This window comes from Cygnus olor, chromosome 7, assembly GCF_009769625.2.
Source record: "Cygnus olor isolate bCygOlo1 chromosome 7, bCygOlo1.pri.v2, whole genome shotgun sequence".
NCBI classification, from domain to species: Eukaryota; Metazoa; Chordata; class Aves; order Anseriformes; family Anatidae; genus Cygnus; species Cygnus olor.
Window position 1 is genome coordinate 22,614,462 of NC_049175.1, and position 23,113 is coordinate 22,637,574.

The 23,113-nt window shown below is 36.3% G+C and overlaps 1 protein-coding gene across 5 annotated transcripts in view; it reads right to left on the reverse strand.

The window, feature by feature from the left end:
• Positions 1-259: 259 nt before the first annotated feature.
• The window catches only part of LOC121073016 (adhesion G protein-coupled receptor A3-like), a 279,022-nt gene continuing 256,168 nt past the window's right edge, over positions 260-23,113 (reverse strand). For 2 of the 5 annotated variants that reach the window (XM_040563482.1, XM_040563481.1), the window contains 2 exons: positions 10,578-10,673; positions 260-5,070 (listed from right to left, as the gene is read on the reverse strand). In XM_040563482.1, coding sequence (XP_040419416.1) covers positions 3,849-5,070; positions 10,578-10,673 — 1,318 coding nt within the window. In that variant the 3' untranslated portion in view covers positions 260-3,848. The remainder of the gene's footprint in view (positions 5,071-10,577; positions 10,674-23,113) is intronic. The other 3 variants (XM_040563483.1, XM_040563484.1, XM_040563480.1) reach the window with 2 other exon arrangements.

Here is a 23,113-nt window from a genome sequence, read left to right on the forward strand (position 1 = left end):
TATATTAAAAAGGTTTCTGGCTTGATCCTCCTGATGACAGCTTTGCTTTCAAATTAGTCAAGTGGAGAAGCCTCTCATGTCGGACAGTCTCTTCATTGTATTAAATAAATAAATAAATAAATAAATAATCCTTTCCAGAATCTAGTCAGCTTTGTAAGCCTTAATAATGTCTGTCCAAGAGCAAATTCAGTTCTCTGGGGCATCCAGGATGGTTTGGCACATGTCCCCACACATGATGAACCTAAAGCATACAGAGCATCCAAAAATGTTTCCTTCAACTCAGGCTTTTCTGATCATAAAGTCTATTGTTTCACTCTTATTTCAACTAACTAGGCTTTTTAGGTATGCTGATGAATTTTTCCTGGATTTTATTGGATTTGTGGTCACTGACAGAGACTGCTCAGACCTATTAGTGCAGACAACCAACAGACTTCTTGGGAACGACACATATGATCAGCATAATGTGCAAAACTGTATGCTTTATTTTTACACCAAAATTCTCTATATGGAGCTGGGTACAAATTCTTCCTGTAAACAGACTTAAAATGGAGTCACCTGGATGATCTGAAATTTGGTCATGAGAGCTGGAATTCCTATATGCAGAGAAGAACACTGCATAAAGCATCAGAGCATATTTTTATCCTGGCAGTACAGTAGTAACGACCCTTCAGATTTCTGTTGATTGCATCACTCTCCAAAAATTATCTTTTTTTGGATGAAATTTCTCTTGCTTGATCTCAGACAGAAAGTGAACAGTAAAAAATCTGTTCAATCATTTTTATATCATCAATGAATCACCAAAACTAGTACTGACATTGAATCATGTTACATGTTTTTAATCCATAAGGAATTTACTAGGACAATGTATCTCTTAAACTCCAGTTATTTCATTGACTTTATTTTTAGAGAAAGAAAGAGTAGTAATGGTTCATTGACTATAATTGACCAAAAACCCACAATAAAACAAAGCCAGACTTCCAAACCATTGAAATTATTTCATTTATCATAAGGAAAAAAAAGTCAAAAGCACAAAAAGCATTTTGGTCAAATTTGATGTTACAAAACATTTTTATATTTATTTAATATCATGTTCTTCTACTCTGTAGTTATACTTATTTTCTGAAAAAATAATATGCAAACAGATTATTGCATAACACGTTTCTTCCAAATTAGCCCAGAAATATTCACTAAATTATTATTTTAACACATAAGAAAAGTGTTTTAATATTTTATGTTTAAATTCCAGAGAGTTTTATCACATAAGATATTCTGTGGAAAGCAGCACCTATTTACTTCTTTGTAAGCCATTATGAAGATCAAACAAGCCTTTTAGACGAAATAACAGCGGTGATTAAAACACAAGCTGAATAAAGAAGCTCACTGAGTGGGTTCTTACAGAGTGAGTATTTCACTTGTCTGTGTATGTGGAACATTTTGCATAATGGTCTACAGACCTCCTAGGATTTTGCTAGTACAGAAAATACATATACATAGTGCTGAGACACAGAGAAGTGGTATTTCACATTATGTCTATGCTTATTTAGGGCTCACTGTCTATGTTGAATGAGTAAAAGTAATATGAAAAGAAAATAATTATTAAACAGAAATATTCATTATGCAAACAAAGAAAAATACTGTATTTTAGTTTAGAGAGTTCAAGCATATACAGCATATACATAATAAAGCTCAGGTGTTTCTTTCTTTCTTTTTTTTTTCTTTTGTATTAGCTAAAGAAGCAGTCATGAAACTGTTGTATATTGGCTTAAAACTCGACAACCACCTAGTGCATTCTTCTTGCTCACCTTTTAAAAATACACAATCTGAGATGGATACATTGCACTGCTGGAGTTTACAATATATATTTCAAATTTACAAAAATACAGAAAAACAAATTTCTTGCACTCAGATACTGAGCATTAACCCTTTGAGTACTAATTCCCACCTGCAACACTGCAGAACACATTCATCTGACTTGCACGTTTTTATAACATTCTAACAATTATAATTGTCATCTTTATGTACACTATTAGGAAATGCATTCCTACATATTAAAAAAAAAAAGTAGAGACTAATAAAGTACTAATAATATAAAAATAATGGGTTGAAGTATGTGAAGATTTCTGCAAAATATACACAGAGAATCACACTGATGATTTCTCTAGGGATTTTTCTATTTCCTCTCTGCAGCAAAGTAACGATTTTGTAAGTCCATGTTAGGACACGACAGCAAACTTTCTCATGTGGCCATACAGAATTGTGCTTTTTCTCTTACTTATGGATGCTCTGTTCACTTTTCATTGTAGACATTTCTCTCTCAGCTCTATGCTCCTATTTGCTTGATGCGATCCATTATTATTCTGCACCATTGCTGTCTGAAAAAAAGGGGTTTTATTTCATGTAAGGATAATTATGATGCAGTTCTGTACTGTGAGTTGACGCTTTGTGTCCAGATGTTCATGGAAACATGAAAAAATTTCTTGCCATAGCAAGTCTTGTTAAGCCTTGTTAGTAGAGAATGTTACTGACCCTGGGATGCCCTACAATTCAGCAGAAATCATGAACATAAAGAACTTCTCTGAAGGTCAAATTTGCATTAAAGAATGAAGACAATGTGAAATTTGCTGGGAGAGGAAATAGATTTTCAGAAAGCAAGAAGTGAAATTAAGAAATAGGCTCTAAGAAGGTATGTTTTGGAAAATGACTGAGCTTTCTCTTTCCTGACAACTCTGGACTACACTGATCATGTAACTAAATAGACAGTATCGTATATACAGCATCTCTGAACTAGAGTAAGCTATTTTTAAGAAAATAACTGTAGTCCTCAAAGAGTTAATGATAAAACTGCTCTACTTTAACAGATGTGGAAAGGTTATTGTGAAACAGCTTACAGATTTGTTCAAAAGGCATACTTTACAAAGAAGTGTAAAACTTGTTGAGACGATTGCTATTATACTGTACAGTGTCACATACATGAGTAGTGCATGCTCTGTAAAGACATTAGAGTGGACCCTTATCAAAGCTATCATATAACCTTATACAAAGGATTGTGCCACTTAAACTAGTGCAGAGTGATTTTTTTTTCTGTAGATTTATAATGCTCTAGATTAATATCAATAGGGTTTTTCACAGCCTTGTACAACACTTTTTTTTTCTTTTTTTTTAAACACATGTAACACTATAAAACAGCAAATGGTATATCCTGACATATGTCATGCAAAATACAACCAATACAGCACCATAGATGTAACAGAGACATTACCTAGCACTTTTTTCCAACAAGAAAAAGGACATAGCAGAGACTGTACATTACACGACTTTACAGGCCATATGCTACAGAAGATCTTTAGAGGCAGTATCACTTTTGTAGATCTAAAAAGCTGTAATTTTATAAAATCCTGTTTATCATTTCTACCATAGTCACTTCTGATTAAAATCCATGGCACAGTAATAATATTTTGCTACAAAAATAAATAAGTAAAAGTTTAAGATGCTGATATGCTTATAAAAAGTGTCTGAAGTTACTACAGAACAGAAATGAAAATAATGAATGCAAGTGATGTATTTCTAAATAAATGTGCTGTGTAACAAAAGGATGTTGCCTCTCGTATTCAGTTGTCTAGACTTCATTTTCTAATTATCTTTCAGAACAATTTTATAACTTTTAAAAATAACTTTACTTTTAAAACTCACTCTTTCTTTTAGACTCTTATTAAGAAAATGGAAATAAAGATGGAAAAGCTGTACAATTTGCTGATGAACTAAACAAATAAGTCATCTTATTTAGTTTAGAATGAAAGCAAAGATAACGATGGTTTAGGTGGAAAAAAGACATTATGATGGCCCATGAACTACACAGTAGTTTCATTTTTCCAAGGGCCAGTTTTAATATTTCCTGTACTATCCGAGCTGTATATCATGGCTTCATGCACATTTCCCTTGAGAATTCCATTGTGATTCGTCGTATTAAACGGCAATGACTGTGTCCGTGGGTGCATTTCAAAATGAGCTGGATGGTGCACAGTGTCACTTTCTGGCATTTTAGCACAACTATATATTACAGTACTTGCATCACTACTTTCAGGCTGGTTGACAGTGGGATATGGATCACTTTTTGAGCAGCAGGCCCGTCTGTGACCTGACTGGCTATCATGCGTACTGTGGGGACTGTCTGTATGTGAACTGTGGATGCTGCCATCAATACTTGAAGGAATGTGGTAGGCATATTCTCTCTCACCTGCAGATCTATGCCGGCTGAAATAACGTGGCTTAGTTCTGCTTTTCAGACATCTATGAATGTGCATATTAGGTCTGAAGCTTCCCTCATTATGGACATGAATATGAGCTTCATCATCAAGTAGCTGATCACAGTGCATTTTTGCACAACATGGTGTCACAGGAGAAAGGCAGTTAACGTGATTTTGAACTGCTTGTAGGTTAGTGAGTTTGCAGTGGCTAGCAGCTGGATGATTAAACACAGCTGACTTGCTGGGACATGGTGATTCCTGAAGACAAGGTGCATGAATTTGAGTGTCCCCATTGACATTAACCTTTGGGCGCACATTAACTTGGACGGAATAGGTATTTCTTCTAGATGGGCAACAGGACCACCAACAATGCCACACATCATCTCGCTTTGCACAGTGATGGATCAGGATGAAAAGCCCCAGGGTCACACAGAAGGCTCCGTAAAGACAGCTAAATATCATATCCAAGAAATGACCTTGAGATACTGCAAGTGCTCCAAAGGTCCAAGTGGCAGTAAACAGGAACAAAGTGAATGCTGCAGCTCGAAGCTGAGCCTTAAATGAATGCTCATTTTCCAATAAGGAAGAAGAAAGCATGGAGCAGGCTGCCTGGGGAACAGACACAGAGTCTGTAATATGACCATGGCCCACCTCAGTACTTGGTATTCTCTGCGGATCTTCTGTCCTTTCCTTTAACTCATATTTGCGTTCAGGATGGCGCTTCAGTTGAACGTACGTGCAGAGAAAGTAAACACAGGTAACTAGCACGATGAAAGCTACTGGCCCATAAAAAGCACCAAGACTAGGCTCCCATGCCATCCAGCAACTGGAGACAACAAAAAGAGAGAGTCAGGAACATATTATAGGTCACTTCAGATGTGATGCACAACAGACTGAAATGAAACTGGGCTTTCTTACTAACTTGTATGCCCCAACAGTTTCTCAGAAGTTTGGATAGGTTTGTTGTGAGGAACAGGAGTGTGTCTTTAATATCAACAAAGCTGCAACATTGCTTTCCCATTTTTTTAACAGAATAAAATGTCTAGTCTAATTTAGAGCATGTTAAGGCTGAAAATTTCAAAGAAATCTAGGTCAGTTTAGAATCTAGAATTCCACTGAAGTATAAGACTATTTATGTCAACCTTTTCTCCAGTATTAAAAATGTCAGCTCTAATACACTGATTAAAAAGCAAATGAGGCATAGTTTATACAATCTGTGTGAGCAATAGAAATGTACAGATTTCAATGGTACATTTTCTTAAGTTTGAAGATTGTTCTTAGGGAATATTCTTGTTGCCAAAGTGGAGAACTGGCTGAGTAATAAGAGGAGACTGAAAAAAGTGTTTCAGTTGAACAGAGTCATCAGTTTGCACAGTGAGTAGACCCAAAAGTTGTATGGCATTTCTGGGTTCTCAACACTTTCTGAAATTCCTGGCAGTTAATTTATATGAATTATTTATATAGTTATTGAATGCTATCAGAAAAATTAAGGTAATTGACAGCCTCTTTGTAATACACTAGTAGCATAATATTACTGTAGCATTATTATTTGCTGGGCTTTAAATACTATAACTATGACTGTTTCAAAGAAACTTAAAATAGTTCTTGGCCAGTATGAGATGAATAAACCTCAGTCAGCTGCATAATTTAGCAGCAGTCTAACAGGACTGTCCTGAGGATGAATGAGCCGATAAAGTAAATGTCGGAGAAGAAAACACTTCGGGCTATTGAAATCCTAGATGGACTTTGGGAGAATTTGGGTTGGGGGTAGGGCAACAATGAATATTTGCCCAGTTTTTACTTTTCTTTATGATCTACTTCTAGCCATTCACAGAATCACAGAATCGTCTAGGTTGGAAGAGACCTCCAAGATCACCTAGTCCAACCTCTGCCCTAACACTAACAAGTCCTTCACTAAACCATATCACTAAGTTCAACATCTAAACGTCTCTTAAAGACCTCCAGGGATGGTAACTCAACCACTTCCCTGGGCAGCCCATTCCAATGCCTAACAACCCTTTCAGTAAAGAAGTTCCTCCTAATATCCAACCTAAACCTCCCCTGGCGCAACTTGAGGCCATTCCCCCTTGTCAGGCACGTGGGAGAATACACCAAGCCCCACCTCGCTACAGCCTCCTTTAAGGTACCTATAGAGGACAATAAGGTCGCCCCTGAGCCTCCTCTTCTCCAGGCTGAACAATCCCAGCTCCCTCAGCCGCTCCTCGTAAGACTTGTTCTCCAGACCTCTCACCAGCTTTGATGCCCTTCTCTGGACTCTCTCAAGCACCTCCATGTCCTTCTTGTAGCGAGGGGCCCAAAACCAAACACAGTACTCGAGGTGTGGCCTCACCAGAGCCGAGTACAGGGGCACAATCACTTCCCTAGACCTGCTGGCCACGCTGCTTCTTATACAAGCCAGGATGCTGTTGGCCTTCTTGGCCACCTGAGCACACTGCTGGCTCATATTCAGCCGACTATCAACCAGTACTCCCAGGTCCTTCTCTGCCAGGCAGCTTTCCAACCACTCATCTCCCAGCCTGTAGCTCTGCTTGGGGTTGTTGCGCCCCAAGTGCAGGACCTGGCACTTGGCCTTGTTGAACTTCATGCAGTTGACCTCAGCCCATCGGTCCAGCCTATCCAGATGCCCCTGCAGAGCCTTCCTACCCTCGAGCAGATCGACACAAGCACCTAACTTGGTGTCATCTGCAAACTTACTGAGGGTGCACTCGATCCCCTCATCCAGGTCATCGATAAAGATGTTAAAGAGGACTGGCCCCAGTACTGAGCCCTGGGGGACTCCACTAGTAACCGGCCTCCAACTGGATTTGACTCCATTCACCACAACTCTTTGGGCCCGGCTATCCAGCCAGTTTTTAACCCAACGAAGCGTATGCCAGTCCAAGCCACGAGCAGCCAGTTTCTTGAGGAGAATGTTATGGGAAATGGTGTCAAAAGCCTTACTGAAGTCAAGGTAGACCACATCCACAGCCTTTCCCTCATCCATGAAGTGTGTCACCTTGTCATAGAAGGAGATCAGGTTTGTCAAGCAGGACCTGCCTTTCATAAACCCATGCTGACTGGGCCTGATCGCCTGGTTGCCCTGTAAGTGCCGCGCAATGACACTCAAGATAATCTGCTCCATGAGCTTCCTTGGCACTGAGGTCAAACTAACAGGCCTATAGTTCCCCGGGTCTACCCTCCGGCCCTTCTTGTAGATGGGCACCACGTTTCCTAGCCGCCAGTCGACTGGGACCTCCCCTGATAGCCAGGTCTGCCAATAAATGATGGAAAGCGGCTTGGCCAGCTCCTCCACCAGATCTCTCAGTACCCTCAGGTGGATCCCATCCGGCCCCATCGATTTGCATACATCCAAGTGCTGTAGCAGGTCGCCAACCATTTCCTTGTGGATTATTAGGGCCACATTCTGCTCCCCATCCCCTTCCACCAGCTCAGGGTACTGGGTATCCAGAGAACAACTGGTTTTGCCGCTAAAGACTGAGGCAAAGAAGGCATTAAGCACCTCAGCCTTTTCCTCATCTCTTGTAACTAAGTTTCCCCCCACATCCAGTAAAGGATGGAGATTCTCCTTAGTCCTCCTTTTTGTGCTGATGTATTTATAAAAACATTTTTTGTTATCTTTAACGGCAGTAGCCAGATTGAGCTCCAGATGAGCTTTGACCTTTCTAATTTTGTCCCTGCACAGCCTCGCAACAGCCTTATAGTCCTCCTGAGTGGCCCACCCTCTTTTCCAAAGATCATAAACCCTCTTTTTTCTCCTAAGCTCAAGCCACAACTCTCTGTTCAGCCAGGCTGGTCTTCTTCCACGCCGGCTTGTCTTTGGGCACGTGGGACAGACCGCTCCTGAGCCTTTAAGATTTCCTTCTTGAAGAGTGCCCAGCCTTCCTGGACTCCTCTGCCCTTCAGAACCACCTCCCAAGGGACTCTGCCAACCAGTGTCCTGAACAGCTCAAAGTCAGCCCTCCGGAAGTCCAAGACAGAGGTTTTACTGATCCCCTTCCTGACTTCGCCAAGAATAGGGAACATGCTATTGTTACAGACAGGCTTTTGACAATGTCTGTCATTGTTACAGACAGGCTACTGAGCTGGTGGTATAAGCTAGCACAGCTGTTATTAGGTTCTTTAATTCTAAATATTGCATGGATTGCTGGGAAGAGAAGTTAATTTCCTTGTTCATTGGACCATAACAAGAAGTAAGTATTTCAAACTTCAGAAAAAAAAAAAAAAAGAAAGATTTAAATTAGATTTTCAAAAAGTTTTCTAGCTGTTAGGATAATTATGGTAATAAGCCATTGGAATAAAGTGTGGTGTATCCATTATTTGAGCATTTAAAACACCTCAGATAAATAACTGTCAGCAATAGTTTGAATATAGCTAATTTCCCACTGGGTCAGAAGGACAGACGAGGTGATCTGTCATGATCTGTTCCAGCTCTAAAAGCGACAGTGTGTGACACTTTGAACTCATTTAGGCATACGTGATTGGTCACAGTCCCTCCATTACAGTGAGGAACCTTCTGATATTCCATTCTTGTCAAGCCAGGAATCATCCACCACTTACTATAAAAAGGACAGAATGAATTTATCTTCCAAACTGAGAACCTCTCAGCTAAAAATAATGCAGTCCCACTGGGTATTCATCATGAGAAACTGCAGCATAAATACCTTTTTTTTTTTTTTAATCTGAACCTTAAACAAAAACATACATCCATTTATTAATGAATTTAGAAATCGTTCAAGGAGTATATATTTTGCTGTCAGACATGCACATGAAAAGATTCCATGAAAAATATCTGTGAAAAGATAGGTAAGTTACCACCTATATTTAATTGGATAAACATGCAGCACTAAGCTACATAAATACTTGAAGTACATTTGAATGCTGCATATTTGATGCAAAGTGGAAAATGGAATGCTCCCCAGTGGAACAGTCTCTTGGGATGCCCTTATTTCAAGTGGAATCTCATTGTGGATCACTTCAAAAATCAGTTCCGTAAAAAAAAGTTCAAGTTTGTGCATCTACATTTTTCTGTGCTAATACTATTAAAAATGAATAAGGCATATAACTCACTATCCTGTTGTTGAATTAGATGCTTTTTATTCATTTTTAAAACCATCTCTCACCTGTGCCTTGTTTTCAATAGAGACTGTGGTACTATGTATTGATTGGCTATGATTAACATGATTAAAGAAGTATAACCTCTGTAACTGTGCCAAAACCAAAAATGTCTCACACATTTATTAACATAAATAATTGAGCCTTTTAATATACTGTTGATTATAAGTGATTGTCTAATTGGATAAGTTTGAATAAATATATGAATATGAGTTGTGCCCTAGGCAAAGCAAACAGCTAGCCACTGTATGCACTAATTTATTACCAGAATTTAAATTTCAATTACCTATAAAAATGCTTTTAAGAAGCCAAATGTTCACTTACAAACCATTCTGCTTCAATTTCCACTCTTCTTATACAGAACATAGCTAGTTTCAAATGCATTGCAATAGATGCTCAAAGCGGTAACTAAGAGTAACGTCCTCCAAAGTACAAGCAACAAGGTGCTGGCAGAGCACTAATAGATTCATTTATCCATTAGTGTGTCAGTCATTACCATATTGGTCATTTAAATGGAATCTATTTAACTTTACAGTCTGATTCACTTTCTGCCATGCTTTTATGGAGAGGCTTACAGTTCTTTGTTGATATCTCATGTTTCAAGCCAAGAATTAATAACATCATGATGCCTGGACACCTTGCAGAGATACACTGAACACTAACATGCTAGTACACAAGCGGGCTATGTCATGACTGCAAGACAAGTTGACTGGAAAATTTCCATAGGGTGAAAATCCAAAATTGTCGTATCTTTTTTGGGGAGTGGGAGGGATGGGGATTTTTTCTTGTCCTTTTCTTCACATAATGATTTGTAACTTACTTTAAATAAGTTACCTGGAGAATATCAATTCAAGGTAGATAACTTAATGAATTAAAAGTTTTTACTTAATTAATGGTCCTATTAAATATGCCTTCCATTTTATAATATCCTTTCACTTACTCATGTGTAAATGAGAGGTGATTTTATAAATGAGAAGTGGTTCTATTGACCATAATAGAGTCAAACTGGCAGATGTGAAGCAGCAGGCCTCAGATTAAGAAATCACTCTTTCATACCTATTAATCCATAAAATTTCATATTAAATGCATCCCAAATGGCATGACTATACCCTTTATGAAGTCATTTACATTTATAAGCATAATAATAAAAAATGTTTTTCTTAAAAGTTTTATTGTAAGAGTATTTATTGTAATACTTACTATGGTGCATTGCCTTCAACCCCATAATTATTGATATTGGTTGCTGCTGTAATCCCACAAATAATAAAAGGAACTCCGCCACTAATCAGGTAAAATCTGTTGAGAGATAACAACTGATATTTTAATTTGCCTGACCTGTAGCTGAATAGTTCTTTGTAAACTGTTATTTCATGTAGTTTCTTGAGTATACAATATTGCCTGAAACATTAAAAATGTCCCTAAAAATCAGAAAGCAAAACCAAAGTATTATCACAATAAACAATGCACTTTATAAAGCAAACAGAGCTTAATATTTGATATTTAAATGGATCCTCTTTTCACAGTGTCTTGACTTGCTAGTACTAAATCCTTAGTAATAGTTACTATCAGTAATCTTAGTAAATGTAGTTACTGTTGCAGTCATATGAAGAACAAAACCTTGTCTAATGAAAGAACCTACATCTCAAATAAAAATACTTGTTTCACTTACCTATGTATTTGTATGCAGTAGCTATTAAATGTGTATTATATATTAAAATATGTATTAAAAGTATATAATACAGACAACAAACAACTGTTTTCATTTTAACCTGAAAATTTTCTCAGTGAAATTCAGTAAATTCACAGAAACTGTTTCCTAATTCCTGGCTGACAGATGAAATGGAGTTGAGTTAGGCAAAGAGGGAAGGAGCAATCCACTTTGCAAAATAAATATATATTTTTTTTCTGAACAGAGCAATCTGGAGCAATCAGGAGGATTAAATATCACTTTGCATATACCATACTTTTGTTCATTAAATATCATTAAATAGCCAGCCTTGCAAATGCATTAAAATGAGAGGGCCTCTAAGACTTCAACAAGATCTCATAAATATCCAAGAAGAGTGTTAATCTCCATGTTAATCTTTCTTTAGAGACTTGTATTTGAAGACAGAAAGTACAAAGTTTCTTACCCCTTTAACTGGTTAAATGCCACTGAGCTACTTGGAAACAGCAGTCATCCCAATGTATCATCATTAGGCTTACATTAAAGTCCTAGGGGATGACTCACTGAAGTTGGCATCCTGCATTCCTATGTCCAAATGCAGCAAAATATATTGTCATCACATTGCCATTTACATAAGCAAAGCACAAAATTACACATGGAGCACAGCACTTCAACTGCTGTGGCCTCTGAGGTGGAGAGCACCAGTGCCTGGCACACGTAAGGCTACAGCTGGAAGGAATGCTGCTTAGTGACAACAGAGAAAATGTTTCACTGCACTTAGAAGCTCAGATGGTTCTCTGAACATCTCTACTCATTTTCTATTTCAACCTGTGCTCTTCTCTCAGTAGAAAAAAATTAGTTTATTTTCAAGACATTCCTCTGCTGTGGGAAACATTAGGCAGGGATGCAAACACTTCCCAATCATTGATATTACATTGTCCAAAAGGACTAAGAAGAGCCTGATAATATACAGAACACATTCTGTCCAGAATCTGGCCACTAGTTTTCTAAAATGTGATACATAAATTAGGAGTTTTTTCAGCCATTGCAAGGCAGGATTTTTACAGAAACAGAGACATAGTAACTTTGACCATTTAAGTCCAACCCTGAATTAGTGTTAAAAATTTCTTGTTTCCCCCATCTCCTTGGGAAGCAGAATTAGAAGCCAGGCCTCAGAAAATTTCACGTTAACATTTACAGTCAGTCTTTGTCCTAACGATCTAAGCTGTAAACAGAGCAGAGAAAATCATCCTCGACATTCATCAAAAAGCCTTTCAGTTTTTATAACTTCAAAGTCATTGAATATATACATTTTCTTCAAACTTGGCTTATTCTGTAAAGCTCAACAAATTCCAAGGAACAAGCTGCATCCTTACAAAATCCATTCATTCACTGCATTTTAATGATTGTGAGTATCTTTTGACTTGAGCATATTGAATAAGCTAGCTTAATAGCTTATTATTATTTTTAACAAAGATGTTCAATGACATTTTTTGAAACTTCAGGAAATGACTAGGGTAAGCAATGAGGCATAGAAAATTTAATCCCAATTTGTCTAAGAAATAGTAAAGAGCAGAAAAACAGTATAGAAGCAAATATAGGAAACCGCACTTCAAACTCATCTGAAGTGATTACACCATAGAATTTACCTACAATGCAATCTATAATTTCATTTTTTGCAGAGCAGCCACTTTTTACAAATTGGATACATACATTTAAATCATATCGTTATTTAAAGTCTCATACAAGCCTGTACTTGGGTGTTAGATAACCTACTTCATATCTCACACTTTCAGCAAGCTGCTGTACACGACAACGGTAGCATCAGATGTTCTGAAAGCACTTAGCTACGCAGTGCTTCAGAAGCATGGCAAAATCTAGCCAAATTCCTGTCCCGTCTCATTGCTAAGAGAAGGAAAATACATTCTAGAAATAACATAAGGTGAAGTCAAATGCTTTCAGAGCACCCGAGGTACACTGTAGTGATATCCAGCACAGTGCACTGCCTGCCCTGTCTCATTGCAAAAAAAATGTAAAATAACAAATAGAAATGACAGTGTGTACAAATGATTCTTCATTGGTGGCTTTGGGATTCTTGAAGGGTGAAGGGAAAAAAAAATTCTGCCAAATAGAAGAAAAGTGAACAAGAGGAATGGGGTTAAAATAGAGCAAACAGAAAATATAATGAAAGAAATAGAAGTTAAATTTAAGAGTAGGAGTGCATACTCTTGCCCATTTGTGTGAGCTCCTGGATACCCTAAAAAGTATATAAAAGAAAAAATATAATGAAAAGTCACCAAAAGCAGAAGTATTGTTCATGAAAATCCATATAGATGTTAGTTGTGAGGAAGTTAATTTTACACTTAAATAAATAAATAAAGTAATTTAGACCAGTATAAATGCAATCTAAATGAAAAAAAAAAAAAAGTTTTTATCAATTTCTCCTTTAACACTCAGATGAGATGATTAGTGTAAGAAAAATATTAAATTAAATGGATGAAATAAATGAATGAAAATGTGAAGAAAACATTGATACTAACTAGCTAGGATTTGTACTTGTAGAGAACCTTTTATCTAAGAGAATCAAAGTGCTTTATAACAAGAATTAATTTAGCCTTGCAGCCCCCTGTGTGACCAATAAACATTATTTTCCCTGCTGTATAGATGAGAAAAACAAGAAGAGATTAGGTGTTCAAGGTCATGCAGAAAACCTGTTTCAGAATGAGACTCCTTAATTCCTATCATATGCTTAAACACACAGCACCTCTATATTACTCTAAATGAAGTGCCTGGGCATATCATGGTATCTAGGTATTTGTCTCCAATCCCAAGAAACAGGGTTTGCCTCTCCAGGGGTTCAAGCAGGAGCAAGAATAAAGCTCTTAGCTGAAGGATTCCCTGGGTAGGGTGGTTCCCTCCCAGTATTCACAAAGCCTTGCCAGTGAACATCTATCTGCCTGTTACTCCCTACAAAGCTTGGCTCGTGGAGGACGAGCTTGTGTGCATTATTCCCTGTGCAACACTAGCACTAACATCCACTGGTATTTCATACAGCGTTGCCTGAGCACGTACACAGAGCTTCCAGATCTGTTCAAGTGGTCTGAGTTAAGGGCTGTAACTGGAGAGATGCTTCTCCACCTTCTCTTTTTCCCCTCAAAAAAAAAAAAAAAATATATATATATATAAATCTTTCTCCTACACTGTTTGCCTAGCTTACGTTTACTACTCCCTCTCATGACTGTCTTGGTTTTAAAGCTTGAAAGGTCTACATCCTTTGGCTCAGTAACCAGCTTTCATCTTTCAATTACTTTCTCTGATTTTTGTAAACTTGATAAAAGATATTTCATATGAAACATATACAAGCCCTGGCTCTACACCTATGACTTAGTGAGACTGGAACTGTGGGACTTAGGAGATAATTTTCTCACTATACCAGTGGGTTGTCTCCTCTTCTCTACAAAAAAAAAGAATGCAGTAACTCAGGTCTCAGAGCCAATTTCATCAACTTGTGTTACACTTCTACCATTCAAGGAAGTGAAGGGTGATACTCAGGCTACCAGTAATGAAATGCTGTAGGAAGCAGTAAGAAGATGGGCTATTTGGAGAACCCTGCTTTGACAGATCTGACTGTTTTGAAGGAGCCAGCTAACACAGAGGATTTGTAGTTGAGATAGCCATGCACACGGATCTTTAAAGACTGGGAAACAACAAGGAAGAAATTAAAGCTTTTTTCATCTAAAAATTGATCTTGACAAGTAGTTAATTTATATAATATTTTTAAATTGTTTTACAGGGAAGAGCATAAAATCTGTGGGGTGATTTTGGACTTTGAAGAAACTGCCAAGCTGTTGCTTCAATAGCCTTTGGGAAGAGTTTTTAAGATTTGTACATTGTTGTTTCAGGCCACCCAGGGATGTCCTGAGGATTCCTAGCAGGCTCTCACATCAGCATACATTTATTTAGTGAAGCTCATTCTATCACATCTTCAATAATGTTGTTACCCAATCTAATTAGATTAAAGCTAGCATGGTAGGCTTCTGCACACTGCATTTGCACCTTCTAGCTGCAGTGCAGGCACCACCTGAAGCCTGAAAGCCAGACTATGCAGATGCACTCAAATGACGTACAGTAATTTGTGAGGTGAGGAATCATACTCATTGAACATGAGAGGGCACCCCTAAGTTCCTGCTGCAGCTGCCTGAGACCAGTGAGTACCATATCTTTTGTTACAAGCAGCAACATAAACACAAAAAATCCCCAACACAGAAGCAGACACTGCTTGAGGTTATGTCCCTCTGCTAACATCACATCTTACTATATTCCAGCTTCCTTTCAGCAAAAACTCCCCTTGTAAAGCAAACTCTACAACAAAATACTGGGAGCTACATAGCCAATCTGATAGAAACAGGATAATGTCAGCAAGAATGACTGCAATAGCCTGCAGGCAGCATCAATTCTGCTAACTTAACATACAGTATATTCTTCTAAGTTTATTTCCATAAATATTACTCAGTAAGTCACTGAGTGAACGCAGAGTTCTACCCAGTGATGAATTTCTTGCTTGCGCGTCTGGCTTTTCTCTAGCCCAAACCTGATTCCAGATTAAGGTCCTTGACTCTGGAATGAATTCTTCCTGTGCTCCAAAAAGCATGAGACCTTGGCTTTTTGGGTGTAACCCACAAAACCTTATTTCTTAACTTATTTTTCCCCCCAAGAGGTTCACACTTATTGCTTGTTTAAAAAGTATTTAGAAGTATTCCTCTCTGCATGCACAGCTCTACAAAGGTACGTTACATATGTAAAGATACCAGTGACGTATTTACTCCTCTCCTCCCCATTCCAAATAAAGATTGATCTATTTTGCTCCACTTACTTCTGTGTTACAGGTTGCTTAGGAAGAGATGTCAATCTATTAGCCACTTGCAAAACAAACATGAAAATAAAGAAGCCACAGCAAGAAGACTTTCCCCTTTATTTTTTTTCCTTGAGCAAGGATTTGATTTTAACATCTTTGTGAAAATAATCCATATAGAAAATGGTCATTAACTTCTGAGCTAACCAGATGCCAGAGTTCAAGAGCCCCGCAGGCAAGCAGACAGATAAGTAGCTGCTCTGTAGAAAGCCAAAGTATATACAAGCCTGATTTTCAACTTATTTTTCCTGAAATTTTCATGCATTGTATCATTTCATAGCTCTTTTTCCTGGGATTTGTGATAAAAATAAATAAATAAATAAAACTTTGTAGAAATGCTAAGATGTCGAAAATGTATCTTTCACTTAAAAAAAAAAAAGTAATTTTAAATCTTATTCTCAGATAATTAGCAGTTGGACCAGATGATCTTCGAAGGTCCATTTCAACTGAATTATTCTGTAGTCTTAACTTATGATCATATTTACAAAAACATTTTTAGCTTTGCTTCATGTCTTGCTAAAGAGAAATAGCCAATATTTCTTGAATTATTTCCCTGTCTGCAAGTGTAATATAAACATGGAGGTGACACCAAAAAAAAAAAAAGGGGGGGGGGGGGGGGGAGACAGATCACAGTATGCAATATTAAAGTTTATTTTAGTGTTATTAGCAAAGTCAAACTCTTAAAGGTAGATAATACAAGAACAAAGAATTGTGTGGAAACTTCATCTAGCACTTTTATGTGTAAATATTATTCATTTTAACTACCTGTTTACATTCCATTTTTTTCCACAAGAACTTTCACTCATTCAGCACTGATGGGGCAAAGCTCACTGTATAGGTAGATATTCTTTTATTTGCATATATATAAATAAATATATATACATATCCCTTCTTTCTAGATCTAATTGCAAATTAAGAGCTTCACAAACATTAATTAATCTTCAGAATGTCCCTGTGAGAATATGTATAATCTTCTCCACTTAGAGGCAGAAACTAAAGCACAGAGAGATGAATGACAAAGCCATTAAGAAAATTCTCTGCAGATTTGTTTGCTCAACTTAAGACGTCCAGACCCTCATTCAACAAAACTGGGCTCTAATTTTCTGGTAAAATTGGCCATGACACTGGAATTTAAATACTTTGTTGGATCTGGCCTTAGAGACATAATATGGGAATCTAGGCAATAAAGAGGGAGAATGTTAGTCATAGAAAACATGAAGCCTCATCTATCAAACAGCTTCAAAAACACTTGCCTCTTTCATGTTAGCCCACTGCAGTAGATACAGTGAGCTGCTCTTTCTGCCTGGCAGAAAGGGTAAAGGGTTACCCTGTAGGCCAGCCTGAGTCAGAAGAGAGAAAAGAAAAACAAAAATGCGTATACCAAAAACAACCAACCAAACAAACAAAAGCAAAACAAACAAAAGAAAAAATACCACCAAAAACTTGGAAAAAAGAAAGAAAATTCAGAAGAAAAGATAACTCTATTGTCTCTTGTTTAGCTACACCAACTTGAAAAGTTATTTCATTTAACAAGCAAGGGAGACCTTGCTATTTTCTTATATATTTCTTTATCTTTCTGGAGAATGCTTTGGAGACTGCTGGAAATCAAAAAGAGAACTGACTCTTACAGCAATTTAGCTCTGTTGACTTCTACTCCTGCTCAGGCTTAATGAATAAATAACTTCTGTCAAGATATGGAGGTACTCATGCTGAATGTACTTCTGAAGTAGTAAGTAAAATATTATACAGTATATTGATAAGAAAGGATATAAATATATCAGTATTTCTTGAAGAATATGTATCTATCTATGTGTATTTTTTAAAAAGCTTAAAAAGAGAATAGGGATCACAGAGAAAACTCTATGGCAATGCTTGGATAAAAATAATAGCAGAAAGCCTCACCCTTCCAATAATTCATGCTTTGAGTATTTTCTATTTGCACAATCATTTTATCCCTAGGAAGCACAACAGGTTTTTCAATTCTGTTTCCACAGTTAATTTCTAGAAGAGAAATGGCTGATATTCTTGTTCTGAGCAATACATTGCTACCTCATTTTTCCAGGCATTTGACTACTCTGGTGTAGAGCTGTTAGCTGAAATTATTTTGCAGTTCCAGCCTACTGAATCAAACGCAACTGCTTCACTGAGCATTGCCATACACCTTTAGAAAGTCAATTACCATCAAGATGTCCTTCTGCTTTTCAAAGGGGATAAAAGAACCATTAACCTATCAACCCTCATCAAGGCAAGAAATTCTGATAACAGCCTATATATGACAATGACGTTTTATATAATATGAAAGTGAAATGAAAAGTAAAACATGCAAAGACAGTAAGTGCTATACCCTTATATTGCTACCTATTTAATACCTGATTTGTGTTATATTAACACTATTTTATGCATGTCAGTAGAATCACCTTGAATTTTAAATAGATAATATGGATTTCTTTGCTTTTACTTGATGCCATATTTCATTAAGCCTGCAAAAGGGACCAAATGACACCACTAGCAGGAGGAAATATATTTAAATTTGGATCAGCTATGAAAGCCACTTAAAGGGTTTCTGGTCTTTGTTCTCCTATGACTCAATTTTGAGATCACATTTTTTAAAAGGGATTTATATCAATCTGATATTTAATTATGGCATTCATTAATACAACTTCCTGAGTTTCATGTGATGTGGAGTTTGACACTTACTTGTTCTGTAGTCAACTCCTTGATTTCTAATTTATATATTATCTGAAAATATACTGTTCTCTACTTTCAGAGGAGCAAAAACTTCGGTGAGCTCATTTACAGGTTCTTTATTCACTGCTTGGCATAAATTTGGTCTTAGGAATCAGAAAACGGCACCAAAATCTATTTGTTGCATTAAAAGAGATACTCTGAGATCTTATTTTTTATTACAAGCTAAATTACATCATTAGAGCTGAATCATTTTGGCTGCATGAGTTTCAAAAGTGATATGTGAAACTGTCCGTTTTCTAGAGAACAATGTTCTTAGTTATATTTTCTGTTAACTTCTTTTGCTGTATATACACAGAATGATTCAGAAGATATTCATGACCCAGCAATCGATGTCATGAAGATAGGTACTTTACTGGTAGACCCAGGTGGCTTGTTATTAGCTTTGCTCAGCTGAACATTCAAGACAGATGTGTGCAAACAGACTATGAAAAGAGAATACAGGAACTCCTTGGAAATATCTCCAAGGAGGACATGTTAGTTCTCTGCTCCTAAATTCACATAGACTTTTCCTTTTTTTGTATATAAATAAATGATATTATATGAAGGGCAAGACCTTTACCCACAGTGACAGAGTGATTAAAATTGTTCAGCAGAAAGGGAAAAATACAAGAAATGCTTCAGAAATATGAATATCTACAAAAAGTACATTGTTAATTTGCACAATTTCTTGCAAGTCTTCTAACATATCATGCAATATTAAACCCTGTTCCAGAGGGCAGGTGATAAAGAATTTCAGCTTTCTCTACTGAACTTTTAGGCGGGCACTGAAACAACTGAACTGTGATTTCCAACAAATTTTGTCTTATGATTTCCTTTGACGTCTAAAAATGTGCAAGATCCTCTTGAGATCTTTCCCATAGTTACGACACAGTCTCTCTCTGTCATTTCAGTCTTCCCTTGTTCTGAGATATTTATCTTTGACACTCACCTGCCCCTCTAGCCATGTGAAACTTACAGGAACTTAATGACCTCTATCCATCTTAGATTACCTAGCCAGTTAATAGAGTGGGAAGGCCTCAAAGACAGTCACATATATAAACAAATTGCACGATCAAATAAACCTTTAAGAAAGTCTTTAAAGAGACCACGATATAAGTGAAAGTAAATTTCCATTACAATTATAAACAAAATGTGAAAAATGTGAACTTCAAAGGCTCAAAAACTAGCAGACAAATAGGAATCTTTAAATTCACTGTTTTCAAAAGATTTTGTGTTTTTTACACTAATACCATTTTTACTCTGTTTTTCTTTACTCTTGAAAGTGAACGTTGGCTTTAGTACTTACAGAGAGGAAATGGTAGTAAGAAAGCACAGCTACCACAAGCTAAAAAGCATTTTTATCTTCTCTGCTGGCCCTGAAACATTTCAAGCATCTTATAAAGCCTGTTTGATTGATACAGGTCATTAAAATAATGTGTTTAGGAAATTTAATGTTGTCCCATGAAATCTGCTATTTCTGCCATAAAAAATGGGCTTTCTTGAATGAAAATGAAAATTACAGCTTCACAGATAAGTGCATGTAAAACTGCCGAATGCATCAGCTGGTTTTTGTAGCATAAAAGTGATTGGGTAGTTACTATTATACAGCGTACTCTCAGAAATACTTTAAAATTATAAATGTTCTGCCCACTGTGCAACATACATAGTTTTAATATTTAGTACCATATATCAATATCTCCATATACATCATGTTCTTGTGAAGTGTACAGAAAAATGGTAAATTACATCTCTTTATCTAGATTTGTTCAGTGTATCCTATGCATATTTTAAAATATCCACCCACAATGCTCAAGATATTTATACTGTCTATGTATAGATATATATGGAAGTAGCTTTACTGGCTTTTAAATATTAAAATTCCAAATTATTAGAGAATTCTTACTGTGTCTGAGGTTATTACTGATAAGGTAATAAAAGCCACATCTTTAAAATACTGTTAAGGATTAGGTGCTGCATCATCAAAATTAAACAGAGTTAGTGTTTCAGGCTTCTGCATCTCTGGTTTTACAATTATGTGCTAATCACAATTTACTTCTACCTTCCATCTATTTAGGTAATTGGATTTATTTTCAACTGCATGTATCTAAAATCTAATTACACAGCTAGAGCAAGATGTATCCTCAGGCAAAGTGAGAGAACAAACAGTCTTGTTTAAGACATGAAGCAACCACACACTAAATAAAAATAATATCATTTTGATTATTAAATCTTCTTGGTCTACAAGAAGTATTCAGTCACAAACCCAGAGGGCCATTTAAATAGAGACACATTTACACAGAAGATCCATGGAAACCACAGAACTATTTCTGTTGATTCTTTTAAGCTACCAAGCTTTTGTCACCAATATATCAGAACCACATTTTTAGAGAACACATGAAATGGTTTCCTGAAAAGATTTTTTTCTGATGTGAAAAGCATACAAGCTGGTCTTGAATTCCTCTAATGTCCATATTCAGTGTACAGTAAAGGAAGAGACTCCGTACTTCATTTTGGTTCCCATTAAAAACAAAACAAAACAAACAAAAAAACCCTCTTAATTTCTTCAAATTGTTCTAATATTTTTAGGATTTGCCAAAGGTCATGAGTTAAGCAGGGGGGCATTCCTGAAAGCTAAAAACAAAAACAAACAAACGATAACAAAACAGTACTTAAATCATCAAAGACTTGATTTTCAATGATACAAAATACTGCTTTCAGTCACACAGAAAACCATACAGAAACACTTTCAGCTGAAAACAGTATAAGGCACAGGTTATATATTAAGGCACAGTTAACATCCTAAGATATGTCATCCAAGATGATTTTGCATATCAATCCTTAAGGCAGTGCAGTATTTTTTAATTTGTTTACCAAGACTGTACAATGGAAAATCAATAAAATAAAATAAAATAATAACAATAATAAAAAACTATTGTGTGCAATGTGTCTGTATGAGTTAAACATAGGGCTTTTTCTTTCTTTGTATTTCTACCCTTAGATTTTCCTTGCTCACTTGGTGAAATAAATAAATAAATCTGAGTACTTATATGGAGCAATTGAACAGAATAGTGTACCTGCCTTGAGAATTAACTTGTAGTTCACAAAGACTGGAGTTATTGAAAATTTATGCACTAGAAATTTTAAATAGGAACCTGCAAATGTAGCTCAGATAAAAAACAATCAAGATGAAACATTTCAATTTTTTTCAACTAGAAATTCTTCTGAATTTCTATTACACAATCACTTCTAAATATTTACTTTAATGTTCTTTTCAGAATAAGAAGACATATAAAAATGTTGACATTTCTTATGAATGACAGATCAGTTTTACAGCTGCCCACATTTGGAGCGCATATATAATAATACTGCTTATAACCTCAAAGGACTCATATAGAAAGAAAGCATTGGAAATCCAAAACCTATTAATTTGATTAACTGTGAATAACAGCTCCCCTTGTCTTGTTAATTGGATGGTATTCCAACTTTTCTGAAAGCACATTTTATTACTTCCTTTCATTTGTCACTTAGGAATGCTTAGTAATGACAGCTTCACTTCCATGTATTTCAATATTGTAGTATACTAAGTTAAATTTCCTTCTTTTCATGACTTATTTATTAGCTGGACCAAGTCATTTTCAACCCATGTAACAATGATTAATGTATTTAATATTTTGCTAAAATAATAACAATAGCCTGAACCACATATCATTCATTCTTCACATAAATGAATACATCACATTTTTGTTATGGCATAACAAAGTTCTCCTTCTTACACAGAGAGACTGGTCAGTGCACACTGACCAAGGTGAGCAAAAAGCTATTATGCATAACAACATGTCCTGAGGCAAGAAACAATTTAAAGCATACTGCTATTTTTCAGTTAACTTGTTTGAAAAACATTTTTGACAACACCTAACTTCTACTTGATGTACAAATGTATTATTTTCAGAAAGTATTATTTTCAGAATAGTCTTCTCTATTTCTGTTCATTTGGGAACAATTTAGAGAAATGTAGTCTTTGATTAAATTTTTTTTAGGAAGATCTCATAGCTGGGGAGTAAATAATAGAGGAAGATGGCTATAAATGTTCTTTATTTGGTACAGTGAATTATTATACAAAGTGAACCTGCTCCTCTCACTGATAACCACTTGTGCAATAGTCAGATGCCTGGACTCTTCTGTGATGGGGAAGACCCAGTCTCGGCTTAAAATAAAAAAATAATGGTCAGTCATATCACATATGAATGCTGACAACAGTAGATATTGAAATTTTCACCCCTTTTCTTTTTTCAAAGGATGTTTTGAATTCACAAGTGGTGCTAATTTCCTTATGAGGTAGGGATATTTTCAATTTGTGGGGGTGAAAAATTGTTTGTCCTATTTATTTTTTCCTGCAATTTTTTTAGAAATTTGTTAAACTTCTGGAAAGGC